This window comes from Anguilla anguilla, chromosome 10 (genome assembly GCF_013347855.1).
Source record: "Anguilla anguilla isolate fAngAng1 chromosome 10, fAngAng1.pri, whole genome shotgun sequence".
In the NCBI taxonomy this organism is placed as follows: Eukaryota; Metazoa; Chordata; class Actinopteri; order Anguilliformes; family Anguillidae; genus Anguilla; species Anguilla anguilla.
The window spans coordinates 41,775,471-41,803,303 of NC_049210.1; the positions used below are offsets into that span (position 1 = coordinate 41,775,471).

The 27,833-nt window shown below is 46.9% G+C and overlaps 1 protein-coding gene across 1 annotated transcript; it reads right to left on the reverse strand.

Annotated features, from left to right (window-relative positions):
- On the reverse strand, nucleotides 1-27,344 carry plcxd3 (phosphatidylinositol-specific phospholipase C, X domain containing 3). Its single transcript, XM_035435724.1, has 3 exons — nucleotides 27,090-27,344; nucleotides 8,022-8,730; nucleotides 1-5,241 (listed from the first exon to the last, which is right to left on the reverse strand). Exons 1-3 carry the CDS (start codon nucleotides 27,190-27,192, stop codon nucleotides 5,085-5,087), a joined length of 969 nt encoding a protein of 322 aa, XP_035291615.1. The 5' UTR covers nucleotides 27,193-27,344; the 3' UTR covers nucleotides 1-5,084.
- Between the last annotated feature and the right edge of the window lie 489 nt (nucleotides 27,345-27,833).

Consider the following 27,833-nt stretch of genomic DNA (forward strand, 5'->3'; position numbering starts at 1 on the left):
TTTTCAAATACAAGCATAGAATCTTTATTTGATTTGTCTTTTTCCACTTACAACAAATAAAGTTTCAGTTTTTTTTGTTTTTTTTACACACAAGATACAATTTTTACAACAATTTTACAGCAGTGGATATCATACACACATGTGCATACATGAACACACACAGACACACACACATACAGAGACAGAGAGGGAGAGAAAGAGAAAGAGGGAAAGAGAGAGAGAGAAACATAAAGAGAGAGAGGGAAAGGGAGAGAGAGAGACTGAGAGACTGATGGGTGTTCGGTGGCAGAAATGTAATTTGTTTCAGATACAGCTTTCAGGGGCAAAGGTTCAGCTGAAGATGTGAAAAGTATAAAATACAAAGAGAGACTGAAAATGTATTTTTGTCATTAAAAAAAACTTTGAACTGATGAGTTTGACTAGCGTACCGTAAGCAGTTCAGCATTCTTCATGTCCATTTCTATTTAGCAAAATCCCCATAAAACAAATATGAAATTCATAAACATTTACATTCGTTTTTTTGTTCCCATTTACAGGAAAGAATCAATACACTTCTTGTATGACTAGAAAATATTTCTCAGGACAACAATGTTGATAAATTAAGTCTCTGGTGACTGGTTTTGTTGCAGAACAAGTGAAAATTCATGTAATAATAGCCAAGTGACTAAATAAACCACTTTAATTTAACCAGACCCAATTATCTCTCCTCTCTTCTCTTCTTTAAGCGTTATTTTCATGATTTTTTGAATGAAATGCCGAAGGACAGCAAGGCATAAAGAGAATTTAATTGATTGACTTAACTTGAATTTCGCCCAAATTAGAACATTCCTGACACAGTTACATTTAGAGAGCATAATGCTAATCTGTTCTGAAACACAAACGAGAAAATAGACGTAAATAACCGTAAAGTTTCTTTCACTGTTTCACCTTTAGACAACGGTTGTATTTACACTTACAAAAAATGCACTCACGAAAAAAGAAAATCGAAAACACCAAGCGGTTTCAAACAACCGTTGTTCAATCTGTATTGACCGTAGAGCTGAAACCTTTTTTTGGTGCACACTGGTCATTATAACATTACTTTCCCACATAACTAATTCTCTTCCAGATAGCGATACGGCAACTGTCATGTACTGCACTGTAATATTACTGGAGGAATGTAGTCCTCAATCCATCACAAAGCATGTATGTAACATGTTTATGTATGTAGCATGCATCTAGTGTGTAGCAAGTATGGAACATGTACGTATCAAGTTTACTAATCGTTCATAGGCAAATGCAAAGCATTATGGAGGATGACATTATATTGTTTCAGTTTGTTTTATACACTGCTTACCATAGTACTTATCACATATATGACTTAAGGTCAACATTCCAACTAAAAAGTTGTGGAGGAATCCGAAATCTTGCGAAGGTTGGACTCGTGCATTCCAATTATATGTGAGAAGCATGACCAGAGGTTCAGAACCCATTCCCAAAATATGTGACCTCCTGAAATCTTTGAAAATGAGGTGTCATTTCTTTAATAAGCTAAATTAAATTTTGAGCTTATTTCACCTTGGGGACAAAATGAATTCATTAAAACTGCATTATTCGGCCAATGAAAACTAAACCTAAGCTTTCATCACAGACCTAGGCGATGGAGACAAAAAAAAAGGGCTATTCAGACCTGACTCAGGACCGAATCGCTCATTTGCCATTTAATCAATACAAGATTTTGCTGATTTTTGGCGAACGATCTTCTCCATGTAAAACATTTGAAAAGAAGAGCGGTCACACAGAGACACAATCCCATTGGCTCATGCGTGACTTCTGTTAGGAAGAGCAAAGTCTGATTTAATACCTTTTTTCTTCGCAGACGCGCGTACGAAAGGGAGAGTTTCCGAGAAACGATCGATGCCTTCCCTTGGGTCCTCACGAAAGAAGCTCGGAAACCATTATAGGCCCTGCGGAAAAAAAAAAAGATCTCCAGAAAGGTAACGCATAAAAATTAGAGGGCACTGAAGTGCCAAGTGCGGTTCAGATATCCACGTTGCCATGGAAATTAGGCTGCCAGGGAGCGGAACACCCCTGATCTGAGATCAGTGAGCGCTATATTTCACGCAATTTCATACCGCTTACACGCTGGTCTGAGATCAGCAGCGTTAAAGGGGAGAGCGAAGGGGGTGGGGGGTGGGGGGGGGGGGACAGAAAGGGGGGGGGGAGAGAGAGAGAGTGAGAGAGAGGGATGGGCATGGAATGTGACTCAAGCACAACACCGCCTTCTAAACACACGACGAACAAACCCAGCCAAGGTTTTCTAGGTTTACCTTTCAAACACCAACCAGGGGGGGTGCCTTTGAAAAAAGGGGGGTGCCCTGTACTAAAGCAGAAGAAATCTCACTTTATACCATCAGCGCATTCAAGGCAAAGCAGTTACAAAGGCTCTGAGCTTCTGAAACGCGTTCATCTTTTCAGCTGTCAACACTTGACAGCAAGGTCCCAGCTATTGATTTCCCTTGAACACGTTATTGACGTTCGGCATGAGATATCAGACGCGTGTGCTGCAAAGACAGATGCTTAGATAGCAACCCACAGTCAGATATGAGGATGATAATAAATGTTTGATATTTCCATATTAATGTACAATTAAATCCTGGAGCTGAATTTTTGAATGTGTGGTGCTAGAGCAGAAATACTAGATTCTAGGTTTTTAGCTGGAGGACATCACAAACTATGATAATTAGGAAATTAATTAGGAAATTTTATCTGGTTAAGGAGATTTGCAAATCTATATAAGTGCTATGAACATTGGAGTAAATTTTTGAGTTCTGACGGCTTCCAGTTAGGTGAGATTTATTGTAAATAATGGTCCAGAAGCATTGCAAAAACATTGTTTCAAAAACATTGAAACAATTAGTCTTTTTTTTTTACTTTGCAGGAGCAAAAGCAACCTCGTTCAATGGATTATTCCACCATTAATGAAATGAACAACATTTAATTAACACTCCCTGACATGGCTTGTTTGCGAAGGCAGGGCTTTATCGACGCTGTCCTTTTCATCAAATCAATTCTCCGATGGATGCTCATTGTCCGTGCTTTTCCCGCGCTCCGCATTAACGTTACCCATTAACAGAGTTTATACGCGCCCATCTGAGATGAATTATGGTCTGTCAGAGTCGGATGTACTCTGGCTATGCTGATTGGCATGACAAGGCTGCAGCGAAAACACAGGAATATGATTTTTTATCAGCATGAACACACAGTGCTATGAAGGGTTTTTGTTTTAAAGAATTTTTAAAAATCACTAACATGAGGCAAATGTGTTTCCCCCCACCCCACCCCCTCACCCCCCGTCTGTTCCTCCAGCCAATCCTTGTTATAGACAAATAAAAACTGAGTTTACACTCCCACAAAAATAGAACAGCAGACAGAAGGGTGTGTTTGATGAAGATTAACAGTTAAAGAAGAGGAAGCTGCAAAAAAAAAAGATGTCCGTTTGAGGACATGAGAGAGACAAAAAGATGCTAAAACAGCGTGTGTTCCAGGAACACTGACAGTGCTGCTTACAAGAAACGTTTGTTAGCATTTTACGCTAATTACAGGAAATGCGTATGGGATGTGATGGTGTCCTTCCTTGCCTCCCTGATATATTTATGCAGAGAAGTTTCCAGAAGCACAGGGCAAACACTGTTTCACAACAAGATATCCCAGGTACTGTATAATAAGTTCATCTCCAAGTAAGATTACGTGAGATTAGTATTTGTTATCTATGTTTTTATTTGAATTAACTGTAAGCACATCATTGCATGCCTTTCGGGAAAATATTCACACTTGGCTCCTAAAATCTAAAAATATCTGTTTTGTTTTTTTTTTTTTTTTTACACCGTGATTGAAGAAAAAGAGCGTAAAAAAAGAAAGACAAATTCAGACACCGTTCAGGTTATCACACTTATTACCATGAAATCTGATATTTATAATTGCAACATGTAGCATAGTGCGATTAATCTTCTTATTTACATTTCTCAGAGATAATTCAAGATAGACGACCGCAAATCACATTTTCTTGCATAAGGAGATGGAGACTGGCTAACTGAAGTTCCTCACAGGAGAGGATCTGTCTGCATTCGTCAAGGTCACGCTGAATATCTACCAGATGCTGACTGGAGGACTGAAATTTGAAGACACACAAGGGGACTGTCTTTGTCTCTGTCTCAACTCTGGAGCTGCGCGGAGGTCTCGTCTAATGGCGTTTTCACTTTCAAAGCGTCAGGCTGCCACGGTCGGACAGACGGGAAAAAGGCTTCTCGTTGGAGATCTTCTATAAAAATCTGCGTGACACTCACTCTCATTCCACTCCCAACTGCACCACACATATAAAAATAACACACAGGTACACTCGCGTTTCTACAGTTAGACGTACTTCACACCGTTTTTTTGTTTTTGTTGTTTTTTGTTGTTGTTGTTTTTCTTTAATATACGGAACGAACACGGTGAGGTTTACAGTTAGATGCCGTACTGCGAGGGTGACCGTTACAGTACGTTTATCACACACACACACACACACACACACACTGACTGATTTCCACTGAAACACACTGGACCCTGGAGGTCACACCGGGCGGAGGGTTGTGATTAATCCCTAAAAGCCCGACAGGACGGGAAAAAGCGCTCGAGGAGAAAAACGGTTCTACCGACGCGGCTGACAAGAAGCGAAGCACAGTCACATCAATCACCCCCCACCCCCCCGCCCCAACCGACCCCCACCAGAAAGCCCAACAAAAACAACGATTGAAGACAAATTCCATTTTAAAATTCAGCCCAGGAAAAAGAAAGAAAAGGAAGTGTTAGTCGCCCCCCCCCCCCCCCCTCACTTGACTCTTCCTATTTTCTCCCGACTGTACTGACTGTACTTTAGCCCTAAAAGATCGAGAAGAACATGGCGGCTGTTCGGGAAAGAAAAACACCATCTTTGGAACAGCGACAGGGAAGGGCGATACCCAAATTGTTAACCCCCTCCTACGCCCCCCCCCCCCCCCTTTCCTCCTCGCCCCGTCGTGCCCCCCACCCCCTCTTCCTCCCCGCCCGTCCAGTCCGGCACCCGATCAGGTGGCGTTCTCCTCTTCGTCGTCGAAGAGGTAGTTGAGCGCGATGACGGCGCTGATGAAGTCGCCCAGCTCCACGAAGTCGGCCGTGATGATGTTCACGCCGCTCTCCCCGGGACGCTGGGACCGAATCCAGTGCATCATCAGGGGGAGTGCCCTGGGGGGGGGGGGAGTGGGGGGGTAAAAGGAGGGGGGGGGGGGGGGGGGTTGAATGGGACAGGCACCGTCAGTACCGTCAGCACCGCCACCTCCCTCCAACTCCGACCACTGTACCTGGGTTTTGTCACAGGTTGCCTCAGAACCTTTCAAAATGGCGGTTTGTGTTCTTGCTTGGTTGTTTTTTTTTTTGGTGTTGTTCTTTTTTTTTGTTTTGTTTATTTAATAATTGTCAGAAGATTAGTGTTTGCATAGCTGAGGTTTATTTACAGGTGCTGGCAAACAAAGCCAGCTACTTTATGTCAAAATCTGACTGAACGTAAAACTGATTTTGCTCTCTCAACTTGCGAGAGATCAGTTTTGCGAGACGGTAGTGTTTCAATGAATATATTTTTAATACATTTATTTGATAATGAACAAAACACCAACCATTAACACAAACATGAACACAACTAAAAGTGGCAGTATGTGCCTGTTGGTGAACCATTAGACGAGGACAATCTGTCCCGCAGAGACAGTACCCTCCCTCACTGGGCAACAGACCAGGGCCAATCACAGATCACCTGGAGGGCTGGCAGCCCAGCACGGAATTGAGTGAAGGTCACCGGACACATACTGAGGTCAGCTACAATCCTTTCAAAAGGCAACTATAATTATTGCGTACAGGCTTTTGACAGGTGCATTTATGGATCGCTGCTGCTCCCTCGCTCACTTAGAAAATTCTCGTTCAGCTGGAAGTAATGAAATTAAGCCACTAGTAATTAGCATTTGAGTTTAGGATCACAACAATACATTTTTTAATTATGCTTAAAAAACAGTGGGTGGAAAACGAGATTGGTATTTAGGATGTTTGCATGAGCTCAAAAATTTGGTCACTGGTGTTTATCCTCTTAGAACCATTTTACTTTTTGAAAATGATGACTAAAAATGTTTAAAAATGTAGACTGAAATGAAACCAATGAGATTTTGGAAAGAATAAATGGGTTAAATCAAGAAGTAGACAACTGTAATACAAAATAAGAATATTGAAATACCAATAATACTGGGGAAATCGTTTAGCTATAAGCCATTCCCTTCTTCTTCGCCCAGAAAGTGCTCTTCACGAATTAATTGCGCACAGTTAACCCTCCATCGTTCCCCATCCATGGCGCACTCCGCCCACGACAGCGGAGGATTTTTTGCGCGCGGTCATGTAAAGTAACGACGGGGTTAGAGCTGGGACCGCGTGACTCAGAGCGATGGTTTTACTCAGCGCCGCGGCCGGCGATGACTCAGGGAAGCTGGCGTTTTGAATCTGACCTGGAAGAGTGAAGTGGCTTCTCTTGAAAAGGAGCCGTCTTTCCAGTGATGACCGCGTACGCCGCGCCTCCCCGCCATCACCGACTGCCACTTAGCGAGCCCCTAGAAGTCCGGCTGCTTCGCCGGTGAGTCACCGCATTTTCACCTCCCAGTCTCACTCACAGATGCGTGCGCGCATCCCTGGTAATTGATTGCGGTTATTCGCAAAACTCTTTATTTCCCCATGTCACTCACAACACTGTATGGGTCATTGGGGAAATGTATGATGATAAACACCTCGCAAGTTAATATAACTATTAGATTACCTGACTGTGTTTTAACCCTCAACTGCACATTTTTGTCACCGTAATTTGCCGATCTGAGTCGGCTGATGCGGCTGTAAGTCCAGCAATGTACAAATAAAAACGTTATTGCCGTTAAGAGCGAGAGAAAGCCTGCGCGTGCACGTCGAAGGGGAATAAGGGGGAAAGTAGAACAGAAAGGCCGCCGCATGGCACACGATACTTTAAAAGCTTCTAAAAATAATGCGGTTCAGTTCACCTCCCTACAGTGAAGTTTCTGGTGGCCTTTGTAAAAGGCGAATGCTCGGAATTCGCACTAATTTCTGTGGGTCTCACGGCTCGGTTCTAAATGTCGTGCCGCTATGACTCAGGTTGTCCCTTGCTCCTAGCGAATGTCCCAGTTTACATTTTACAGAAATAGCACAGTAGCTGAACCGCGCCGACGTGCAGCCTCTCCTGTTTTTATAAAAAGGCATGCATACAAGTAGGAAGGTGATTGTCTTTGTTGGATTTTGAAGGACATAAATGCTGTGCATGAAATAGACACCGAACTGAATTGTTAATTTTTGATCTCACCTCTTACGCACCCCCCTTTCATCGTGAACAAACGCTCGTGCATCTGCGCAATTGTGAAGCGATTTATGTGCAGGGGTGGTGCGAGGTCAGCGCGCGAGACTGAGAATGAGTGTTGCCCTGCCTTATTTGCATTCCAAATGAAACAAAAGACGCATGAATACTCAGTTGTTGCTTGCTATTGTTCACAGGAGTGCACGGGCTTTTGAAAACAAGCAGTGAATCATTTTAAAATTTTTATTGCAAGGAAGCTTTTGTTACAATAATAGCAAACAGTATTGCATAATAATAATGATAACAATAAGCCTTTTTGGCATGCTCTTCCACTTTGGTCTATGTTAAAAATTAAACTGAAAAAGTAGGTGCTAAACTGTGGCGAGGTCGTGATAAAATCGTGGTAGCACAGGTTTTCGAAAACAGGAGGTGGATTGTTTTGTTTTTTTATGGGGGGAGGTGCACATCCCCAAAAGAACCTTGCAAGGAAACAGCGTTTCTGGCCCTGCCCTGCCCTGCCCCGCCCTGCTCCGCCCTGCCCTGCCCTGCCCCACGCCGCCCACTCCCCCTGGCCCCGCCCTGCCCCGCGCCACCCCACCCTGCCCCGCCCAGCCCCACCCAGCCCCACCCTTACCTCTCGGTGATGGTCTCCCTCAGCCCGCTGGCCACGCCCTTCATGACGGTGCTGGCCTTGGGCGTGAGCACCACCTGGGAGACGAAGAAGGTGCCCTTGCGCCGCCTGTCGGCCACGGAGGCCTGGAGGAACTGGACCAGCTTCTCCGGGTCGGTGGTGTTGGCCCAGGGCGCCGGCATCATCTGGCCGGGCCACAGGAAGGGCACCTCCAGCGCCACGGGGTTGTGGTAGAAGACCAGCACCTGGTACTCCTTCTCCCACAGGTACTTGAGCGTCACCTCCTGGGCGAAGAGGGCGGGGCAGAGGCGGTCGCCGAACACCTCGCGCAGCATGCGCACCAGCTTCTCGTGGTGCAGGTTCTGCACGCCGTAGAAGTGGTTGAAGTCCAGGAAGACGGCCTCGCGGGCGTGGCCCGCCAGGAAGGCGCTGATCTGCTCCAGGCCCTCGCGCACCTTGGCGCTGAAGAGGCCGTGGGCGAAGTAGAGCTCGTTGTCGGGGTCGCGGGGCTTGGTGGAGATGCGCAGGTCGAAGAAGCGCACGCCGGCCTCCAGCTGCGTGCCGAAGTTCATGGTCTGCGTGGCCAGCCACTTGCGCATCAGCTTCTTGGCCACGGCGCCGAAGACGGAGACGAAGCTCTGCACCGTCTCCGGCTGCTCGGGCCCCACCGGCGACGCCTCGTCGATGTAGAAGCTGAAGGAGTCGTGGGAGCCTGCGGGAGACGGACGGAAAGGGCGTTAAGAGGAAGAGCGCACACACACGCACACACACGCACACACGCACACTCATGCGCATACACGCACACATAGACACCCACACACACACACACACACACTCGTGCGCATACACGCACACATAGACACCCACACACGCACGCATACAGAAACACACATCCACACACACATAGATACCCCCCCCCACACACACACACACATAGATACATCTACCCAAATCTACCTTCACATATAGAGTCCCACATATACACATACAGAACCACGCGTCCACACACACACGCAAACACGAGAGCACACAGATACATAAATACACGCACACGCAGATACACACACACACAGATACCCACACACACATTGATACACATACCCACACAGGGTTAGGTACCCCAGCAGACCCTGCTGCTCTCCAAGATCAGGGCTGGGGACCCCAGCAGACCCCGTGTCTAGCCCCTTGTCCCGGACCCTGAGCCACCCATTTTAAGCACACAGGCCTCTCATCTGCATACTGAGCCTGTGGCCCCTTTTCTCTCATTCACAAGCATTAACATTTCAAACGGATCCCTGTCTCTTATCCCTGGCCATCTGCTGTCTGTCAGACCAGCATGTGGATGCAAAGCAGGTGGATTTCAGTTAGTTTATTACTCTGATTTCCCAGGCCTCTAACCTTGTGGACCTTTTTCACTCTCCTCGCCAGTATAGTTAGCGTTAGCGTGCAACACCTATACCTGAACAATATCATCCCCTACCCCCTCCCCCTCCCCCTTCCCCTCCCGGCCTTCTGGAAGACCACAATGGCCAAATCACAGTGTAAAATACTTCTTGTTGATACTTTTGCTTGTATAAGACTTTTAAATGCCACGCTTTTAAAAAATTTTTTAATTTAATTTTTTTAAATAAAACATCTTTTCAAAGTTTCCTTTTGACATCCAAACTGGAAGTGTAGCCTACATCGTTGAGTAGTTTCTAATGTTTCATAGAACCATCTGTGTCGATTAGCATACATTAGCTGTAGCCGACAGGCACGACAAAGCTCAGAAATTGTTATCAAGTCGCTGTTTTTAGCGTAATTGCAGGGTTTCATAACATATGCATTTCATAGCATAATTGCTTATCTTTTAGGAGGGGGGTGTGTGTTTAATTTGGAACGAATCCTGACGAACGTAGCTTATTGTATTTTTGTTTAATTACACAGACGAGCAATGCAGATAAAACACCCGCTCACAAGTTCTGTGGCAGTGTCTTGCACATTCAGCTGTAATGTTAGCGATACTCCCTGCTTTATGCTATGGCTGTGGGTAATTGTGGGACGCTCCCCTGGGAGACATTAAGGAAATAGCCAGCAAAGCATGATGGGAGAGTGAGGCTTCAACAAACCACACACACACACACACACACCCACTCACTGATACACATGCACACTCACACGCACCAGCAAAGTATGATGGGAGAGTGAGGCTTCAGGAAAATGAAGATATGCCAAGCTACATTATGATGTCAACGACTCGGTAATTTTAACCAATCGTTGCGTTCTGCCGCGGAGAGCAAAATATTTGGATTGGCTGAAAGGCGATGAGTGACATTGTAGCTCCGCCCATTATGGGCCTCAGCAAACCGCGAGCCTCTATCGCGAGACGGAAAAGGTGAAAAGGACGGTAATTCTGCGCGTAACTCCTCCAGCCACCGGGCGCAGCGCAGCGCAACAGATCGGCCGCGCGTTTTCAAGCGCGACCCCGCCATCTGTGGGGCGCAAACACACGCCCGCCAACAGCGCCAAGCGCCTGCGTGCCAAGCCCGAGGCCCGTCGCCAGGGAATGAAGCGCTCCGTCCTCTAGGAGACGTCAGGAGCTTCGACGGGAAGCGCAGAAGCACTCCGTCAAGCTACCAACGATCGAGTGCCCAGCAGCTGCCTCGCTCAGTGACCTCAGCCAATAGCCTTTGGCCCGGGTCACAACCAGAGGTGGACAATCCAGGTTCAGAAAGAAGTTAATCCCAGGATTTTGTTCCAGTCACCTGGATTGCTTATGAGCACCAGCCAGGAGGTAGAGCTAAATTAGCTGGCTGAGTTCAGGGGTGGATGAAATACATGGCAGGACTCCTGGAATGTCCACTTCTGGTCACAACTGAGGTGTAGGAGGCACTGCAAGTTCATGGCTACTGCTAAACCATTAACTTACATTAGAAATGTTTTCTATGTGTATACATAGACAGCAACATGAACTTTAAGAACACTCTTAAAGCTCCAGCAGTGTACTGCACACGGTCACAGTTTAATCTCCGTCTGAGCTGATCTAGCACTGAGAGCTTTGCTGTGTGTATAAATACGCACAGACCATCAGAACCCCCCCCCCAGCCCACACCCCCCACCCCCCACCCCCAGCAGTGGGCGACCGCAGATTTATTCACATCTCTGAACTCGGCTATGAGTGTACACTTTTTAAACATCTTTTTAGAGGAAAGAAAAACAGGCCTCGCATTTCCAGGTTTGGTCTTAGCAGCACTGAATAACTGATCAGGACCAGATTCATTTCCGCGTGGCTGACTCACGCCAGTTTTAAACTTTTAATTCGATCGGAAATTGAACGGCAACACCGAACCACAACATAAAGTAGCTGAAGTACAGGGGGTGTGCAAAAAAAAAAAAAAAAAGCTAGCAAACAAATTTTCTAGGCTCCTAGACCGTAAAATTTGGGAAGATTGAATACTGTTGCCGATTGAATAATCCCGATTTCGAGAGCATGGAGAGAGATGATCCCGGGTGCTGATTGAAGCTACACTATGTGTCCAAAAGTATCTGGACACCCCTGGGTCTGGGGCTGTTTTTCACAGTTTTGGCTGGGCCCCTTGGTTCAAGTGAAGGCAAATTTTAATGCAGTGACATCAGACGATTTTGTGCTTCCAACTTTTTGGCAACAGTTTTGGGAAGGCCCTTTCCGGTCTCAGCATGGCAGTGCCCCCCAGCCACACAGATCTGGCCTGCACAGAGCCCTGGCCTCATCCCCATCCAACGCCTTTGGGATCAGTTGGAAAGCCAACTGCGAGCCGGGCCTAATCGCCCACTCAGTGCCTCGACCTCACTAATGCTCTTCTGGCTGAACGGAAGCAAATCCCTGCAGCAGTGCTCCAGCATCTAGCGTAAAGCCTTCCCAGAGGAGTGGAGGTTGTCACAGCAGCAAAAGTGTGGATCAACTCCATATCAATGCCCATAATTTTGGTTGAGATGTTGTTTGCGAGGTGTCCACATACTTTTGGCCATGTGGTGTATTTCAGCCATCCTCCCGCAGCTGGATCTTTCCCGGTGTGACCTTCAGCATCACCATCTCCATGCCGACCGTGGGTCAGGTTCCCATCCCAGAATGGGGACCGCAAGGTCAAGGTCAAATCAATGGAGGGAAAGAGCATGCCAGACTTGGCACAAGGCCAGCAGCCCCGGGACAACCTGATTGGTGGCCTTCGACACTGACCGCCAGAATACTCCGACAAGCACATCCTCAGCAAAGACTCGCGCACACACACACACACAGCCACACACGTACGCATGCACACACATGCACACACAACACTCACACATGTATGCTGTAACAAAATTTTATCTATGACCATGAAATGCACTTTTTGTACGTCGCTTTGGATAAAAGCGTCTGCCAAGTAAATGTAATGCAATGTAAAAAAACCTAATGAATGCACATAAATACACGCACAAAAAACACCCACACATATGTGCTAGCGCATGCACAGACACACACAAAGCCACATATGTATTAACCCACGTGCATGACTGCATAAATACACACGTGCATACATGCATACGCAATTATGTGCACACACATACACACACACACTCAGATCACTCCTCATTCCACCCACAGATCCATACAAGGTCACTGGTACTGACTGAGCGTTCCTTTGAAAAATGCATATATTTTTCGAACACAGTGCTTTGTAATATATTTATTATTATAATTTCCATAAATTATAAGTCCACATGTTCACTATGTATTGCAGTACATGTCAGGTTAGTGTAAATGCTGGTTTAACTGGCTGAATAAATCCGACCCTCTCAAACAGCGGCTGAAGTTTTCTGGACAAAATATGTGGGAGTGAGTAACTCCCGTCTGGCCGTTCCCCAGGTAACACAGCAGGTAATGAAAGGTTCTGAAGGGTTTCCTTATTTCAAATCCAGGTATTCCCCGTACAGTGACATGTTCAAGGCAGACTGAAATCCCATAAGTCACACTCATTCTACCTTATGGCATAAATGCAAACCCTCCCCATCCTCGTTCAGCCTAAAAGACGAAAAGTTAAAGAACCCCCTCTCTCTTTCTCTCTCTCTCTCACACACACACACGCACACATGCACGCACGCACGCACGCACGCACGCACGCACGCAAGCACGCATGCACGCACGCACAGATGCACAAAAAAGGAAATAGAAAAAAACTGAAGGAAAACGGTAAAGCCAAAACATTTTTACCAAAAAGCACTTGGGCTTCTGGCTCGGTAAACACCCATCAGGAATCAGAGCGGACCCGAGCACTTCAGCGCCAGCTCCAAAAACAAACAATTTATCCTGCTCCCCCTGTTCTGAAATTACAGGGGGATGTGTGTTTGGCACCGACACAATAATACAGTTATTCCCCCTCCATCTGCGGGGGGGACCGGGTAATGAAAGAATCCATGTGGAAAAAAAAATGTAATGTAATTTCTGCGGGAGGAAAAAAAAATGACTGATAATTGCACAATTTTTCAGGAGCCTGAACACAGTTAAAACAGTCTTTTGGAAGATATAATAAAATTGAAGTTGAAGTTGATCATGCTGAGAGTAAAGATACAAATTAGGTTTTTATAAAATTGCAACATTATTATTTTTTTAAAATATTGCTATTGTTTTTTATTTTTGTAAGTTTGACAACCTTCCGCAGTTGTACGAGCGTACGAGAGAGAAAGGCTGAATGAAAGATAGCAAGTCCATGACTGGCCAGTGCATTGTGAGGTCATAGAGGCACCCTGGTTAAGGTCAGAACCTCCAACTTCATTGGTCAGAGGGGAACGCCACTCAACCAGTTTCTCAGCACTCAGATGTCACTTGAGACCACTGCAGAATTTCATTCACAAATTCAGATTTTATCCCCCCCCCCCCATAAAAAAAAACCAGTTCTGCAAACACATGATACACTACAGCTGTTACACAACACCCCCTCAAAAACACTGTGCCTCAGGATCCCTGGTGGGACTTTGCACCATCACAGGGACGTTAAAATGGTGCACCCAAGCAGCGAGATGATTCCCGAGACAGAGACGGGTTAAATGAGCCGTTCACCGTCTCTCTCTCTCTCTCTACTGACTGCCTGTCATGCTTGCACGCCCAGGCTGGTTAGCTGAACCGACACATCCGCACGCACCCGCCACAGCCTCTCCCCTCTCTTCGCCCCACCCACAATGTCCCCTCCCCGCACGGCTCCGCCCCCACAGAGCCCCGCCCCCACTCAGGCGATTGGCCCGCACCGCCTTTTTCCCGAACGCACGGCACGTGAACAACAGAGCCATTCGGACTCACCAGATGCTCAACTCCCCGTTCTTAGGATCTAAATTCACATCTCTCTCTCTCTCTCTCTCTCTCTCCCTCTCTCTCCCTCTCTCTCCCTCTCTCTCTCTCTCTCCCTCTCTCTCTCTCTCTCTCTCTCTCTCCCTCTCTCTCCCTCTCTCTCTCTCTCTCTCCCTCTCTCTCTCTCTCTCTCTCTCTCTCTCTCTCTCTCTCTCTCTCTCTCTCTCTCTCTCTCTCTCTCTCTCTCTCTCTCTCTCTCCCTCTCTCTCCCTCTCTCTCCCTCTCTCTCTCTCTCTCTCTCTCTCCCGTTGTGGCTGAAGTGTTTCCATACGGCGCGTGCCGCAATCTGACGGCGGCGGCTGCTTTAATTAAAAATCCCCCTGTCGACTGCTAAATAACCTTGAACGTGAGCGGTACATGCTCATCGCCGAACGGAGGAGGGGGAAGGAGAAGGCCCCTTTTCAGGGCTGATGGGAACACAGTCAAGCATGCAGAGCGGGCGCTCGACGGCTTTTTCCCCACCAGCGCGTGACTGGTCCCCTCAGTTCAGTTGCTGTGTGATTGAAAAGCGTATGAGGCGATGATGCTGTGTGTGCAAGTTCACCACTCACATGACTGGGCAGGCAGTACACTGTCTTATGCAGACACACACAGACACACACACACACACACACACAGGCTCACATACATACACACACACACACACTCACACAGGCACACATACATACACACACACACACACGCGCACACACAGGCACACATAAACACCACACACACATACACGCAAGTATGCATGCACACACACACACACACACCTATGCAAGTGCGCATGCACACACACGCATACACATGCAATTGTGCACACGCACACGCACACACACACACACACACACACACAGCCCCATGCCAGAATTGCGGAGTCCAGAAGAGCTAGTTCACACCTCCATGGAGGACACTGGCAGACTGGCCAACTTTACAGGCAAGAAGCTGGACATCTTTCTGTCAATCACATCCCTCCAGGCTCTGCAGCGTCACCAAGAAATATCATTATTCTACCGGAAAAAGAGCCTTTTCCCGACTCCCTCTTTGTGTACCACAACCCGCTCTGTGAGGTTTTTCTTCCTCTATCAGTCACACTCACTACCAACACTTCCCCCTTTTCCTGCTCTTCTCTTCTTCTCTCTTTCCTTCATTCTCCGTCTGTCAGTAAAAGGATTCTAACTGAGGATACTGGCACCACATGAGCTATCTGGTGCTGCCAAAGCATTTTAAGACAGTAGCGGGTAAGATAAACCCTCCAAATCCCCATCTCTTTCGTTCTCTCTCTATCTCCTGCTTCCTGTATCGTTCCCTCAGCCTCTCCCTCTGTCTTTCCCTCCATCTCTCTCCCTCTCACCCTCCAAATCCCCATCTCTTTTGCTCTCTCTTTCCCACTCCCTGTATCGTTCCTTGTCTTTCCCTTCATCCCTCTCCCTCTCCAAATCCCCATCTCTTTTGCTCTCTCTTTCCCGCTCCCTGTATCGTTCCGTGTCTTTCCCTTCATCCCCCTCCAAATCCCCGTCTCTTTTTCTCTCTCTCTCTCTCTCTCCTTCTCCCTGTATCATTCCCTCTGCCTCTCTCTCCCTCTCTTTCCCTCCATCTCTCTCCCTCTTCATCTTGCCCCCTCCTCTCAGTGTTTCACAGAGTCAAAGAGCCCTATTAGTATCTGACATGCAAAAGCATTTCATGGCATTAAAAACAAACCCTCCCTTCTTCAGCCTTAAAAGACAGCAAAAAATGAAAGAAAAAACCTTTCTCTGTCTGCCTCTCTCTATCCATCTCTCACTCTCCTTTAAACTGATAAATTTTCCATTGTATTCTCCTAACCATCTCCATTTATCCTGCTTATTGACACAACCCCCCCCCCCCCCCACCCCACGCACTCACACACGCACACACACTTACACACACACAACACACACAGACACTTGGGTGCCGAATAGATAGATGGGTGGACAGGAAGACAGATCGTTTTTTAATATAATGTATCACGGATCATTATGTTCGATCGCTCTATGACATCATTAGCTGTCCCCCCCTCTCGCTGAATGTCAAAACATTCCCAGTCGGTTTCATTCGTAATTTTACTTGTCTAATGCCTCCCTGCATATTGTATGTCTTCATTCAGTGTTAGCGAGGAGCAAAAACAACAACAAAAAAATGTAAGCAAGGGTAAGACCGTCCTATTTTAAGCGTTTTATTTCTGACATGTTGCCAGCTCGTCTTGATCTAATCTGAAACCTGTCACCTGACACAGGTAATTGCTTTAAGCCTCAGAATGAAGACCCTCGGGAAGAATTCCGTTCCAGTGTGTGGTACCCGCAGACAGGCTACGCCCCCAAACCCCAGGCCCGTCCCCATTGGCGGTGGAGAAGCTCGCCCTGTTCTAGAATGCTCTGCATCCAGTTGCCAGTGGGGGACCATGGTGATCGACAGCCAGCACAACCAATGAGCTGCTTGTGCCATGAAGTATTGATTTTCTGCAGTCCTTTCTGCAGTCCTCGCTAAAGCTAGGCCCCAGGTGCACTCTCAGATAATGATAGTGATAATGCATGGTGAGAGTGCACAGTGAGAATGAGGCATGGTGATAATGCACAGTGATAATGAATCACAGTGATAATGCATGGCGATAATGCACGAGGTCATGAATGAAACTGATGATCAATTAACTGATTAACAAAGGGGAAGCCCCAACCCAGCCCTGTCTCAACCAACAATGCCAGGGTTTGAGTCACCCTAGTCACTGTGGCCATCCAGGACCAGGGTAGAGTAGCCCTACAGGCACTGTGGCCCTCCAGGACCAGGGTAGACTAGCCCTACAGGCACTGCAGCCCTCCAGGACCAGGGTAGACTAGCCCTACAGGCACTGTGACCCTCCAGGACCAGGGTAGAGTAGCCCTACAGACACTGTGACCCTCCAGGACCAGGGTAGATTAGCCCTACAGGTACTGTGACCCTCCAGGACCAGGGTAGAGTAGCCCTACAGACACTGTGACCCTCCAGGACCAGGGTAGAGTAGCCCTACAGACACTGTGACCCTCCAGGACCAGGGTAGATTAGCCCTACAGGCACTGTGACCCTCCAGGACCAGGGTAGAGTAGCCCTACAGACACTGTGGCCCTCCAGGACTTGGTTGGAGTAGCGCTGCACATTGGCATGAGTGTAGCATCACAGCACTACACTATCTTTCTTAGACAAATGGATAATGCTTATCAAATTTTTCCTTTTTTTCCCCTCTTCCATAATTTTGTCTTTTGAAAGATGACCGTGAGGACACTTTGTTGTCAAGCCGAGCTCTCTCTCTCTCTCTGTGGGCTACATCAACACTTTTGTGCTTTTCACTGTGAGCAGAGTGATTAACCTTCCAAAAAAAAAAAAAAACATCTGTTTTTTTGAGGAAATTTTGTCTCTGTTGTTTACCGAGTTTCCCAGGAGCACCTAAATCCGCAAGCCACAATTTGTTTTAATTTAGCGGTGTGATTGCATTCTACAGCGGCAATGACCCAGTTGCATTATGAATCAAAAGTAAATCTCCAGCCTGGAACGAACCGAGAGGCAGAGAGAGAGAGCCAAAATAACATTTCTGCACAAACACCATCGTGCAATTTGGATCTTTGTCCATCTACGTTTGAGGTTGCCCATTTCATTTTTTCTTTTTTCTTTTTTAGGAGAAGAGCAATATCACACAGACAACCGAAAACATTACAGGATTTTTTCCCCCCTTTTGTTTTGGCATCATTGCAGTTTCTCTCAAATGCCTGAACATTTCTTAACAGTGACAGGAGTTTTACTTCTTCACATACTACAAAATGAACTGAAAAGACAGGGACTTTCAAGTCTCCAGGTGCATCCATTCCTTAGGAAATTAGATGTTTAGTTGAGGTACAACCAGCTGGATAATAATTTAAAAATAATAAATGGAATTTGGATAAAGCTCCTCGAGCATACCCGCCAGGTTGATCAACAGTAACATAATCACAGTCAGAGTCTCAACAGGAGATTTCGCTGCACCATCTGAGACGATAAAAACTGGGCTTTACCAACACGGAGTGCATTATGGGTAACGTGGCTCCCTGCCCGCTGTGAGGATGCAAGCGGGGGTCACCCCAGAACACGGAGGTAGAAAAAGCCAAGCCCCTCCTTTTCTTTATTTCTCTTTCGATCTATCTTTCTTTCTTTCTTTCTTTCTCTCTCTCATCCTCTCTCTAGTCATAAGGAGGTAAATCACTACACCAGACTGAGATGCTGAGAGTTCCACAGTAGCGCGCAGGGCATCTGCGCTCTGAAAAGGGAGAAGGGAAGAGACGTCTCATCGCACTCCGAGTGCTGACATCTCACATGTCTTCAGGAGCCCTCTGGAAGGCGCAAAGCCATTATGAAACAGTTGAGTGACGGCGGGCATTTTTTACAGACAGGATTTTTATTTAGTCTGTTGACAAGGAGAAAAACAGCGTAAAAAATCAGGCTTGGGCTTCACCCAACACTGGCCCGAAAATGTTCTTTCCCTGAGAGCCTGTACTTCATGTGGCAAATTTAGTTTCTAGCCTTGACTGCAGCTTCGTAGAGTCTTGAGATGTTCATGTGTGCATGCATGCGTGTGTGTGTGTGTGTGTGCGTGTGTGTGCACACTGCGTGGGTGTGTGTGTGTGCGTACATGGGTGTGTGTGTGTGCATATGTGTGCGTGCGTGTGTGTGCGCACACTGCATGGGTGTGTGTGTGTGCGCATGTGTGTGCGCGTGCTGCGTGGGCGTGTGTCTGTGTGTGTTTCCTCTTTTATCAGCATTGCCGCCAGAATTGATGCAGTACAAAAGCAGTTTGAGCAGTGCTACTGCCCCCGGTGGCCTTGGAGGGCGCCGGCGCGCTCTGACTGGGGGGGGGCCGGGGCAGACGGACCCGGCGCCGTTCTGCTAGCAGCGAGTGCAGGTGGCTGCCAGTCACGTCAAGGGCACAGCGAGCCGGAGAAGGCCGGCGTAAGCGCAGGGGAAAAAAAAAAAAAAAAAACCCCACGGCTTTTCTTCTGAAACCACCTTGCGCAATGAGCTCCCAAAAAAAAAGCCCGTCCTCTTTCTGAAAGCCTGCTGAGGCACAGCTGTTCACCAGTGGGCATGCAGACACACATATATATATATATATATATATATAACACCCCTGGCAAGAATGGTGGGGGAAAAAAGGACGTAACCTTGTCTGTTGTCTTTTTTTCTCCTACCCCTTTAACTGTCTCAGATGGCAGCAAGCATCAATGTCAAGAAATTAAAAAATTAAAAAAATCAAAGAAGATAAAACGACACAATTGAAAAAAAAAAAAGGCTAGCGGCATTTTCTCTGATGCTGATTGGTTGGGGAAAGACATGCTGACGGTCTTTGATGATGTCACAGACAGAAGATGCAATTCGCTATTATTTTGAAAATCGATCCATTCAAATGACATTTGAGAGAAATGACAATTAGCATTTAAGAGCCAGACTGAGGCAGCAAAATTTCCTGAGAAAGAAAAGTGTTTGCCTGCGGGTATCATTCGTAGGTTAACGTTCATGACCAATAGTGAAGAGCAGTGTTAAAAAAGAAAATTAAAAATGTGAAGTTACATAATCGCAATTTCCTTTTTCAATCTATAAATGTCAATTATTCTTCAAAAGCACTGAAAGGAATGGGATATTTGACTTTGTATGAACTTGTTTAAAAGCAAGTTCATACAAAGGACCTGTTAATGTGGTTGAGATGTGTGATCAACCTTCCAATTCGCTTGCAATACAGATTGTCTATTTTGTTGATTTTCTAAGATGGTCAACTCGATGCTCTTAATGTTAAATGTGTGGTCTCTACCATTGACAAAGCTCAGGGGGCTTCTGATTTGCTGGTTCATTCTAAATTATTTATGAAGGGGTGTGGCCAACAGCAGAATATCCCTAAGGACCACGGACAGCTACGTAACTTCCGGCTCTATATTCATAAAGTGTCTCATAAAGTATGAGTGTGGATCTGAGATCAGGTTTTATTCTATTATTTTTTAATTAATTCTGAGTACAAGCCCCGGTTATTAATAGGAACCATGTTTACAGGAGAGTACAGAGTGCGGAAGGGGACGAGCCAATCTTGTTTTGCATGTGGAAAGTCTTTGCTTGTGATCTCTCAGCTTGTGAGATGATCTTGTCCAGACATCCTATCAGCTCATCTGTTTGCAGCGTTTGCTGAGTGCATAACTGAGGCGCGGCGTTTTTATGCGACGCCTAAAGCAGCTGTTTGAGCTCCGTGCTCTGACCCCCGCGTCGCGTTGGCGGTACCGTTGATGAGAACCGGTAGCGTGCCGCGGCTAGGGGTTCACCGGCACAGCGGCCACCGCCCACGTTACCGCGACGACGACGACGAGCGCGGGCAGTCGCGGGCGACGCACGAGGCCGCGGGAGAAACAAACCGACGTTTTTTTGAACGCGAAAGCGGCACCGCGGGGATGAGGCTCTGCCAAAAGCAGGTGCTAAACGGGGGTGGGGGGGGGGGGGGGGGGATAAATAAAGCAGAACGAGGATCAGACACCCGGCAGCCGTCCTTCACCCTCCAGTCCTGGCGCAGAGCCCAGCCAGTCCAGTAAACTGCAGGCGGGGGGAGGGGGCAGAATGGAGATGAAAGCTTGGGGTTTTTTGGGCTGGGGTTTGGGGGGGGGGGGGGGTGATATAAAGTGGTCCCTCACCCACTGGGTAATGACAGCGCTCAGTCTCTCGGCCGAAGGTTACTGGCCAGCGCTCGGCCAGCTGCGGCAATTAGCCGCTAATCTCTCCAGGAAATTACAAGACGGGCCGGCAACCGCGGCACAGGGGCGCAACGTTCGGCGAAGGGGGGTTTTTTTTTTTTTCCGCCAAACATCAAAAAGCAAATTAGGGTTAGGGCTAGACCGGATCGAAACCGAGGGGTACGGTCGCAAAATGTACGGCGTCATAAACCGGAAACCACGCTCCTGACCCCTCCCAAACACAGGGGTCAGAGGTCAGACTCGAGTGGGAGTTGTGTGATCATGTGCGCCGTTTGTTTCCTTCCTTCCCGTAATTTGGCCCTCGATTTTCATCACAGATCACTGCAGCCATTGAATGTGACAGATGCACACTGCGTGTTGGAACAGAGGACCGCAAGGTCATGCCTCTGCAGTGTCACGCCTCTTTATGAGCTGGCATAAGTGCCTTATGATCACCATTATGCAACTTAATGTAGCATTCATTGCAGCAATCGATTTACTATCCTATTCATTGATTTTACATTTTAGGAAGTTACATTAATGTTTGTTTTTGTGTAAATATATATACATACACACACACACATACACACGCTGTTTCTTATATTTTTCAATCAACATCAAGGTCTGCTGAAGGTGATGTCATAACTGACAGTGGCAGCATTAATTCAAACGTGTGCGTAAACAACTTGTGCAAAAAAAACAAAAAAAAAAAACAGCCATATGCAATATGTGAGACAACTCTGGTGTGACTAAATCCACCGAGCGGCTCCAGCGCTGTGTTGCTCAGGCATTTCACACGACTTCACAGATCAGGTGACCTACCCACAATGCACCGCGCTGCCCCTCGCCCCCAGGCAGGTGCCCCTCATTAGCCTAAAACGTGCCCTCTCTCTCAGCCGGGCGAAAGGTCAGGGTGCTAAATGACTGGGTAATCTGAAAGCTGTACCTGGGAGTCATGCAGACCTGCGCCTCTTCGTCCGAAAGCACTTAAAGCACTTATGCTGCATATCTTACACAACGGCCTTCTCCGTCCGCACGAGATCACTGAAACACATGCGCTGGGCACCCAACTACTTCTGCAGGCTTCAGCACCGTTCCTGTCACGTTTTTATCACATGACCTTCACTCCAAACCATAGACGCCTCTTACTCTAGAACGTCTGGGAAGGGGATGATGCATTTTTTCGAGATTTATTTTTTCCCTTGCAATCTGATTGGTTGCGTTAAGTTCTAGCCAAGCAGCGGTCAGAGTGCTTGAGTGTGGCTGGATTTCTTTTTTTTCTGGTAGGAACTCTACCTACATGAGCTCATAACTTGTCAGAATGAGTAACGGGGGCATTTGTTTAGCCTGGAAATTTTGGCAGACTCACCTCACATGAGTGTGTGAGCCTGGACACGATCATAGTAATGTAAATTTCAATTGGATGTTTGTTACCGGTGTGTGCCCTTGTGAAAGGTCTCTACGCTCCCTTTTTTGGTAGAAGGACAGGTGGTCAGAATTTAAAATGCCCAGGGACACGCAAAAAAAATGTGAAGGGCACTCTCGGAAACATTGCATATTTAAATTCTTGTTTGCGGGGCAGAATGCGATTATTTTTTCCATTACAGAATCAAATGGCAAATTGAATCATTGTTGACAGGAGGCTGCAGAGTCCCAGACAGATTTTCTAATACGTGGGCATCTCTGCACATTATCAACCTGAAGGGTAGAGATATGGAGCTTGCCAAACGCTATCTTGCTTTAAAATGTAGGCTCCTGGATCCAAACAGATTTGTCACATTCAAAAGCAAAAATGGTGTATGTGTGTGTGAATTGTGTATTCCACCTGAATAAAGCTCTGTGTGTGTGTGTGTGTGGTGGACTGTGTATATGTTCACACACACACTTGTATTTCCTCATTGTAAATGAAATACTGTAAAACTACGTGAATTAGACAATGATCCCATAAAGTTTAAGAAAAGCACAGGAAGCTACTTGCGCACTTGCCCCTAAACTAAAAAAAAAAAAAAAAAATCATAATTCACCGGACCGTTTGGTAAAATTCAGGGTGACACCAAAACGGCAGTGCCGGGGGAGGTCCTGTGGAAGAAGCGCAGGTGAACCGTGGTGGGGTTTAATTCGCGGAAAGGGGGACGGACGAGGGCGTGGCGCCACGTCGGTCCCCCACGCTCTGTCGGCCCACATCCGCCGTCCTGAGCTTCGCACGAGTGAGTTCCGCGAAAGTAAAGAGCGTTCTCTAGACCCTTCTGGAACACCCCGCTGCAAACTGCCAAATCCGTACCGTGAGAATTAGAGCACTCTCTAGACCCTTCTGGAACACCCCGCTGCAAACTGCCAAATCCGTACCGTGAGAATTAGAGCGCTCTCTGACCCTTCTGGAACACCCCGCTGCAAACTGCCAAATCCGTACCGTGAGAATTAAGAGCGCTTTCTAGACCCTTCTAGAACACCCCGTGACGAACCGCCAAATCCGTACAAACCCTTCACAGCTGTATATGGAAAAAAAATACAATGAGTAGCAATACATATATAAATAAATAAATAAGCTGGGTTGGGTTTTGACAGCATGTTGAGCTAATTTGCTCCAAGCTACGCGCACAAAAGAATGGCACCCAAGAAGGAAGGAGAAACAAAAAAATCAATAGTCAGTTGATATATTTTTTTCACTCATACATTTTTTTTTTGTTGTTGAATTTTGACACTAATTTGCCTCTGGGGGTGAGGGAGAAAACAATAGTCTTTTTGAAACGGCCCCTAGGGGCAAGCAGCACAACTCCAAGGGAACCTGGAGGTCGCAACTCCACCTGGTCAATTAGCGGAAATGATTCCCTAATTAGCACCTACCCCAGCCCAGATGGAGGTCATTGTAGGCCCTGCTTCGATGCAGGCTTGGACTGGCGGGGGGGCGGGGGGGGGAGGGGGGTGGATAGTGATTTCACACAGAGCATTTTCTGCGATACGATGGGAGCTTGCCGGGTCCGGACATCACACCCTGCTGCTCCTTTCGAACACCATTCCTCAGTCCGTACTTCAGATCTGATTCATCAAAGCCCCTCGCAAATCAGCAAGAAAATTCCATGACGATTTACAGATATATATCACATATTTATATATATATATATAAATATATACGTGCAGGGGCCAGAGGCTATAATTCAACCTTACAAGGGAAATCCCTCTCCATTCCAACGAGTGGAGTGAAATTCATTGACACTTATTTGATCCTCAAGTTGAGGGACAACAGCAAAATTCCATACACAGAATCAACTCTAGACCTTTTTCTTTGTTTTCTTACGCATGAAATGAATTGTGTCAATGTCCTAATAATTTTTAATTTAACTGAATATATTTTTGTTTTGCAAGAGCGACCGGCATTGCACATTTGTACATCTGGGCAAACTATAATGGATTTTGTTTCCATTCAGCGCAAAGTGCCCCATGAAGTTGGGGAAGCCTACTTTCTCATCACTGATGCAGAATAGTGCAGACTGAGGGAAGGACCAACGCCCCTGTGCATCGATGGTTATGCTGCACTTTGGCTGATTACATCTTCGAATGATGACATTAAACCATACATACAGCAGATGTCCTGGTGTGCAATGGTCATTAAGGGTCCCATCGTCCTTAGCTCAACAGGATGTACCATTTCCTGGTGCCTTCGAAAAATCCCTATCTGGCCATCAGACTTTCCTCTAGTCTAACGGGATTATGACCTCTTCCCTCTCCAGTACCCAGAGGATGCGAGCTGAGCGTTCTAGCACAAAGTGTACAAAATAATGAGTAATGGAAAGGAAAATGGCATCCGTAGGTCGAGATGTGCCCAGTGCATTCTGGGATTTTGAGTTTTACCAACACAAGATTTTTGGTTATATATATTTTTTAACCACAGAACCTATTTGAAGATGCCGGTGGATAATGCTTCTGCTGGAGGGGAGTGGCTGTTTGAGCAACGCTGAAATTCTCATGAAGCTCTCAAACTGATTCTTGTGGACCACTGTTGATATGGACAACAAAGTAAGACCATCTAAAATGGTTACAAACTTCATAATCCTGTAAAGCCACTACAGGATACATTGTGAAAGAGATTAAACTGGTATGAAACATGACACCCAATGTTTGCCTTCCTTTGACACATCTGGTTCGAAAATGACAGAGAATTTCCTGAGACCTCAAATGCATGCTTGCCAACGGATTAGTTAGTGGTGAAGTGGTCGTTTTGTATTCATTAATTCTCTCAGTCATTCATTCATTCATTGATTCCATCCCTCAGATTCACTGTATAAATCCATAATCCTTCAATCTAGTCTTTGGCTAAAACCTTTTAAACCAGTCTGAAAGCTTAGATAGGAGGCGAGTCCAGGGCATGATAGGTAGGTGAAAGTGTTTTGGCGATGAGTTCAGTAGAGATCTACACTTCTGCAGCACTTTCAGGCCTTGAGCGCGGCACATTCGTTGGAGAAGGGAGATTAGCGAAAGCGTTTCAGGCCCCTACCCTCGCGCTGGTGCGCAGCGCTAGAAGTCAGGCCCAATCGCGTGGATCCTTCTCGGACCGATATTATCGACAGCCCGGTTTGACGTCGACTGTGTGTGCGTGCGTCTCTCTCGCTGTCGCGCACACACATGCGCACACACACGAGTTATGAAACAAGTCAGTGAATTATCGCCGAGCCCAGAATTGGCCAGTGATTAATTAGTTCTATGATTTTTCATTTATTTATTTATTTATTTTTTGTGGGTGGGTGGGTTAAATCACGGGAACAGCTAATCAGGGTCCTATAATCACTGTTGAGTTCTCTGCAGCCTTTTAAGGCTGATTGTCCCTGACGGCTGAGCAGCTGGTGCTCGCGCCACAACAACGCAACCGCTGCTCCACCGGTTCCTAAGGGTAGGAATGGTCGCGTTCCCACCCAGGGTCATATTGCGTTTATAAAACCACGCCCCCTTTCCTAGCGACTCCAGACATCGTTTCAGTCCAATTCACGTACATCGCAGCCTGCACGGTTAGTCGTAGGCTGTGACAGTACATAATAAACCCAGGGGACATCATGGGATTTAGAAGTTTTTAAAGGTAGTGATTTTCTACACAGCTGTCACTTTGTGCCGCGCACTTAAGTGCACGCACATCACAATATGTGCCTCAGACTGTGCACCACACACTCAAAGGTATGAAATAATACACCAGGCTTGACAAGTGATGCGTCTTGCTGTTGCAGGCTGTGTGGCGCCGAGCATACGCTCGTTGCGCTCCAGGGTGCCATGCCTCGCGAATTTCGGCTCTGCAGCACGTGTCACGTTTTCTGAGCATCTGCGCATCTGGACAGGTTAATTCAACAAAAGTCACTTCACGTGCCGAGCCGAGGCCGTCCGCACGACAGTCAGTGTTGCTCCACAAAAGTGACACGCAGTCGTTGCGGCACTTCAAAGCTGGATTGACTGCGACCCAGTTGGGAAACTGTACGGTTGGGCACATCTCGAGTCCCACTTCTACCAAACCTTGACAGACAGGTCATACACGCCGGGGTTTCAACTCGCTTATCAAGAAGACCACCACACCCGCGCTGTCTGTCACCACCCCGCCCACTGGTCTTCCGTGATTGAGTCTTCAGCGAGCGGATGATAACGGCGAATAAACCCGCAATTTTTTTTTTCAACGCATGTCTATAGGTTACATTTCGGGCTGCGCAACAAGTGTCACCTTCAGTCACCAAAAGAGACGAGTAAAGCTAAACTCTTTCTGTCCGGATTGGCGAAGCGAAGAGAGCGTTGTGCCCATATTTAACGGTAACCACAGGCGTAACAGTAACAGTAATTCCGTTATTGTGTCAGATATAATAGATTTAAACTGTTAACTGCTGAAGCTGTAGATTATATCCGCTGTATCAATCAGCCATCGGAAGATGGATACGTTGGACTAAACCATGCGTTTCACTACGAGGCAACCGGACCCGTTACCGTAATGCAATTCCATCGTAATAATGTACCGCATTCACTTAATTGACAAGGCAAATCAAATGTGGAAAGACTTACCAGGTATCGCAAGATTGGTGAGCGGGATGCTGTGCATGCTCTCCGGTAAACTTGCCATCCAGTCCGCGTATCGGAGTTCGTTTTTCCCTTGAGATGACGCCATCGCTCCGCTTTTCACTGTCTCTCTCGTTGTGCCGGATCGCCGTGTGTTCTGTGCAACGCTCGTTCCCCTCCACACAGCCAGACAGAGAGCGAGTTCACACCACGCGCGGGGGCCACACCCCCAGAACGACGCGCACACATGCCATTATATATATATATATATATATATATAACGTGTGTACAACTAATAATCTTCGGATTTTACATGAATCAGCTTTGTAGCATTGTTTCACTATCAGTGTAAAACACCAAAAGGTTTACACTGGCAGTGGAAAAAACACGGTTTTACTAAACACTTTGGGGGGGGGGGGCTTGCTGTGTCAAGCATACAGACGCGAGAGTTCATTTGATGCTTTTTAAGAGGTATCTATGAATGGAAATTCGTTGTGCGAAGGATGAGACACGACTATAGAAATGAAGCAGACTACCTCTCTCTGCTGCATGCACGCGCACATTTGTTTCCTTCGTGTGCAGTAATTGCCCGCCTCCACTTTCTTCGTACCCGGCCGCGGCTGGCGCTGTCCACGCCGATGGTTCTGAAATATATTGCCTTCAGGCTCGCGCCTGTGCGGCGCACCAATTTATTTTCTGGGCTCCTCAAGCACCACCCAGCGGGCACCAGCTTCCCAAACAGTCAACATT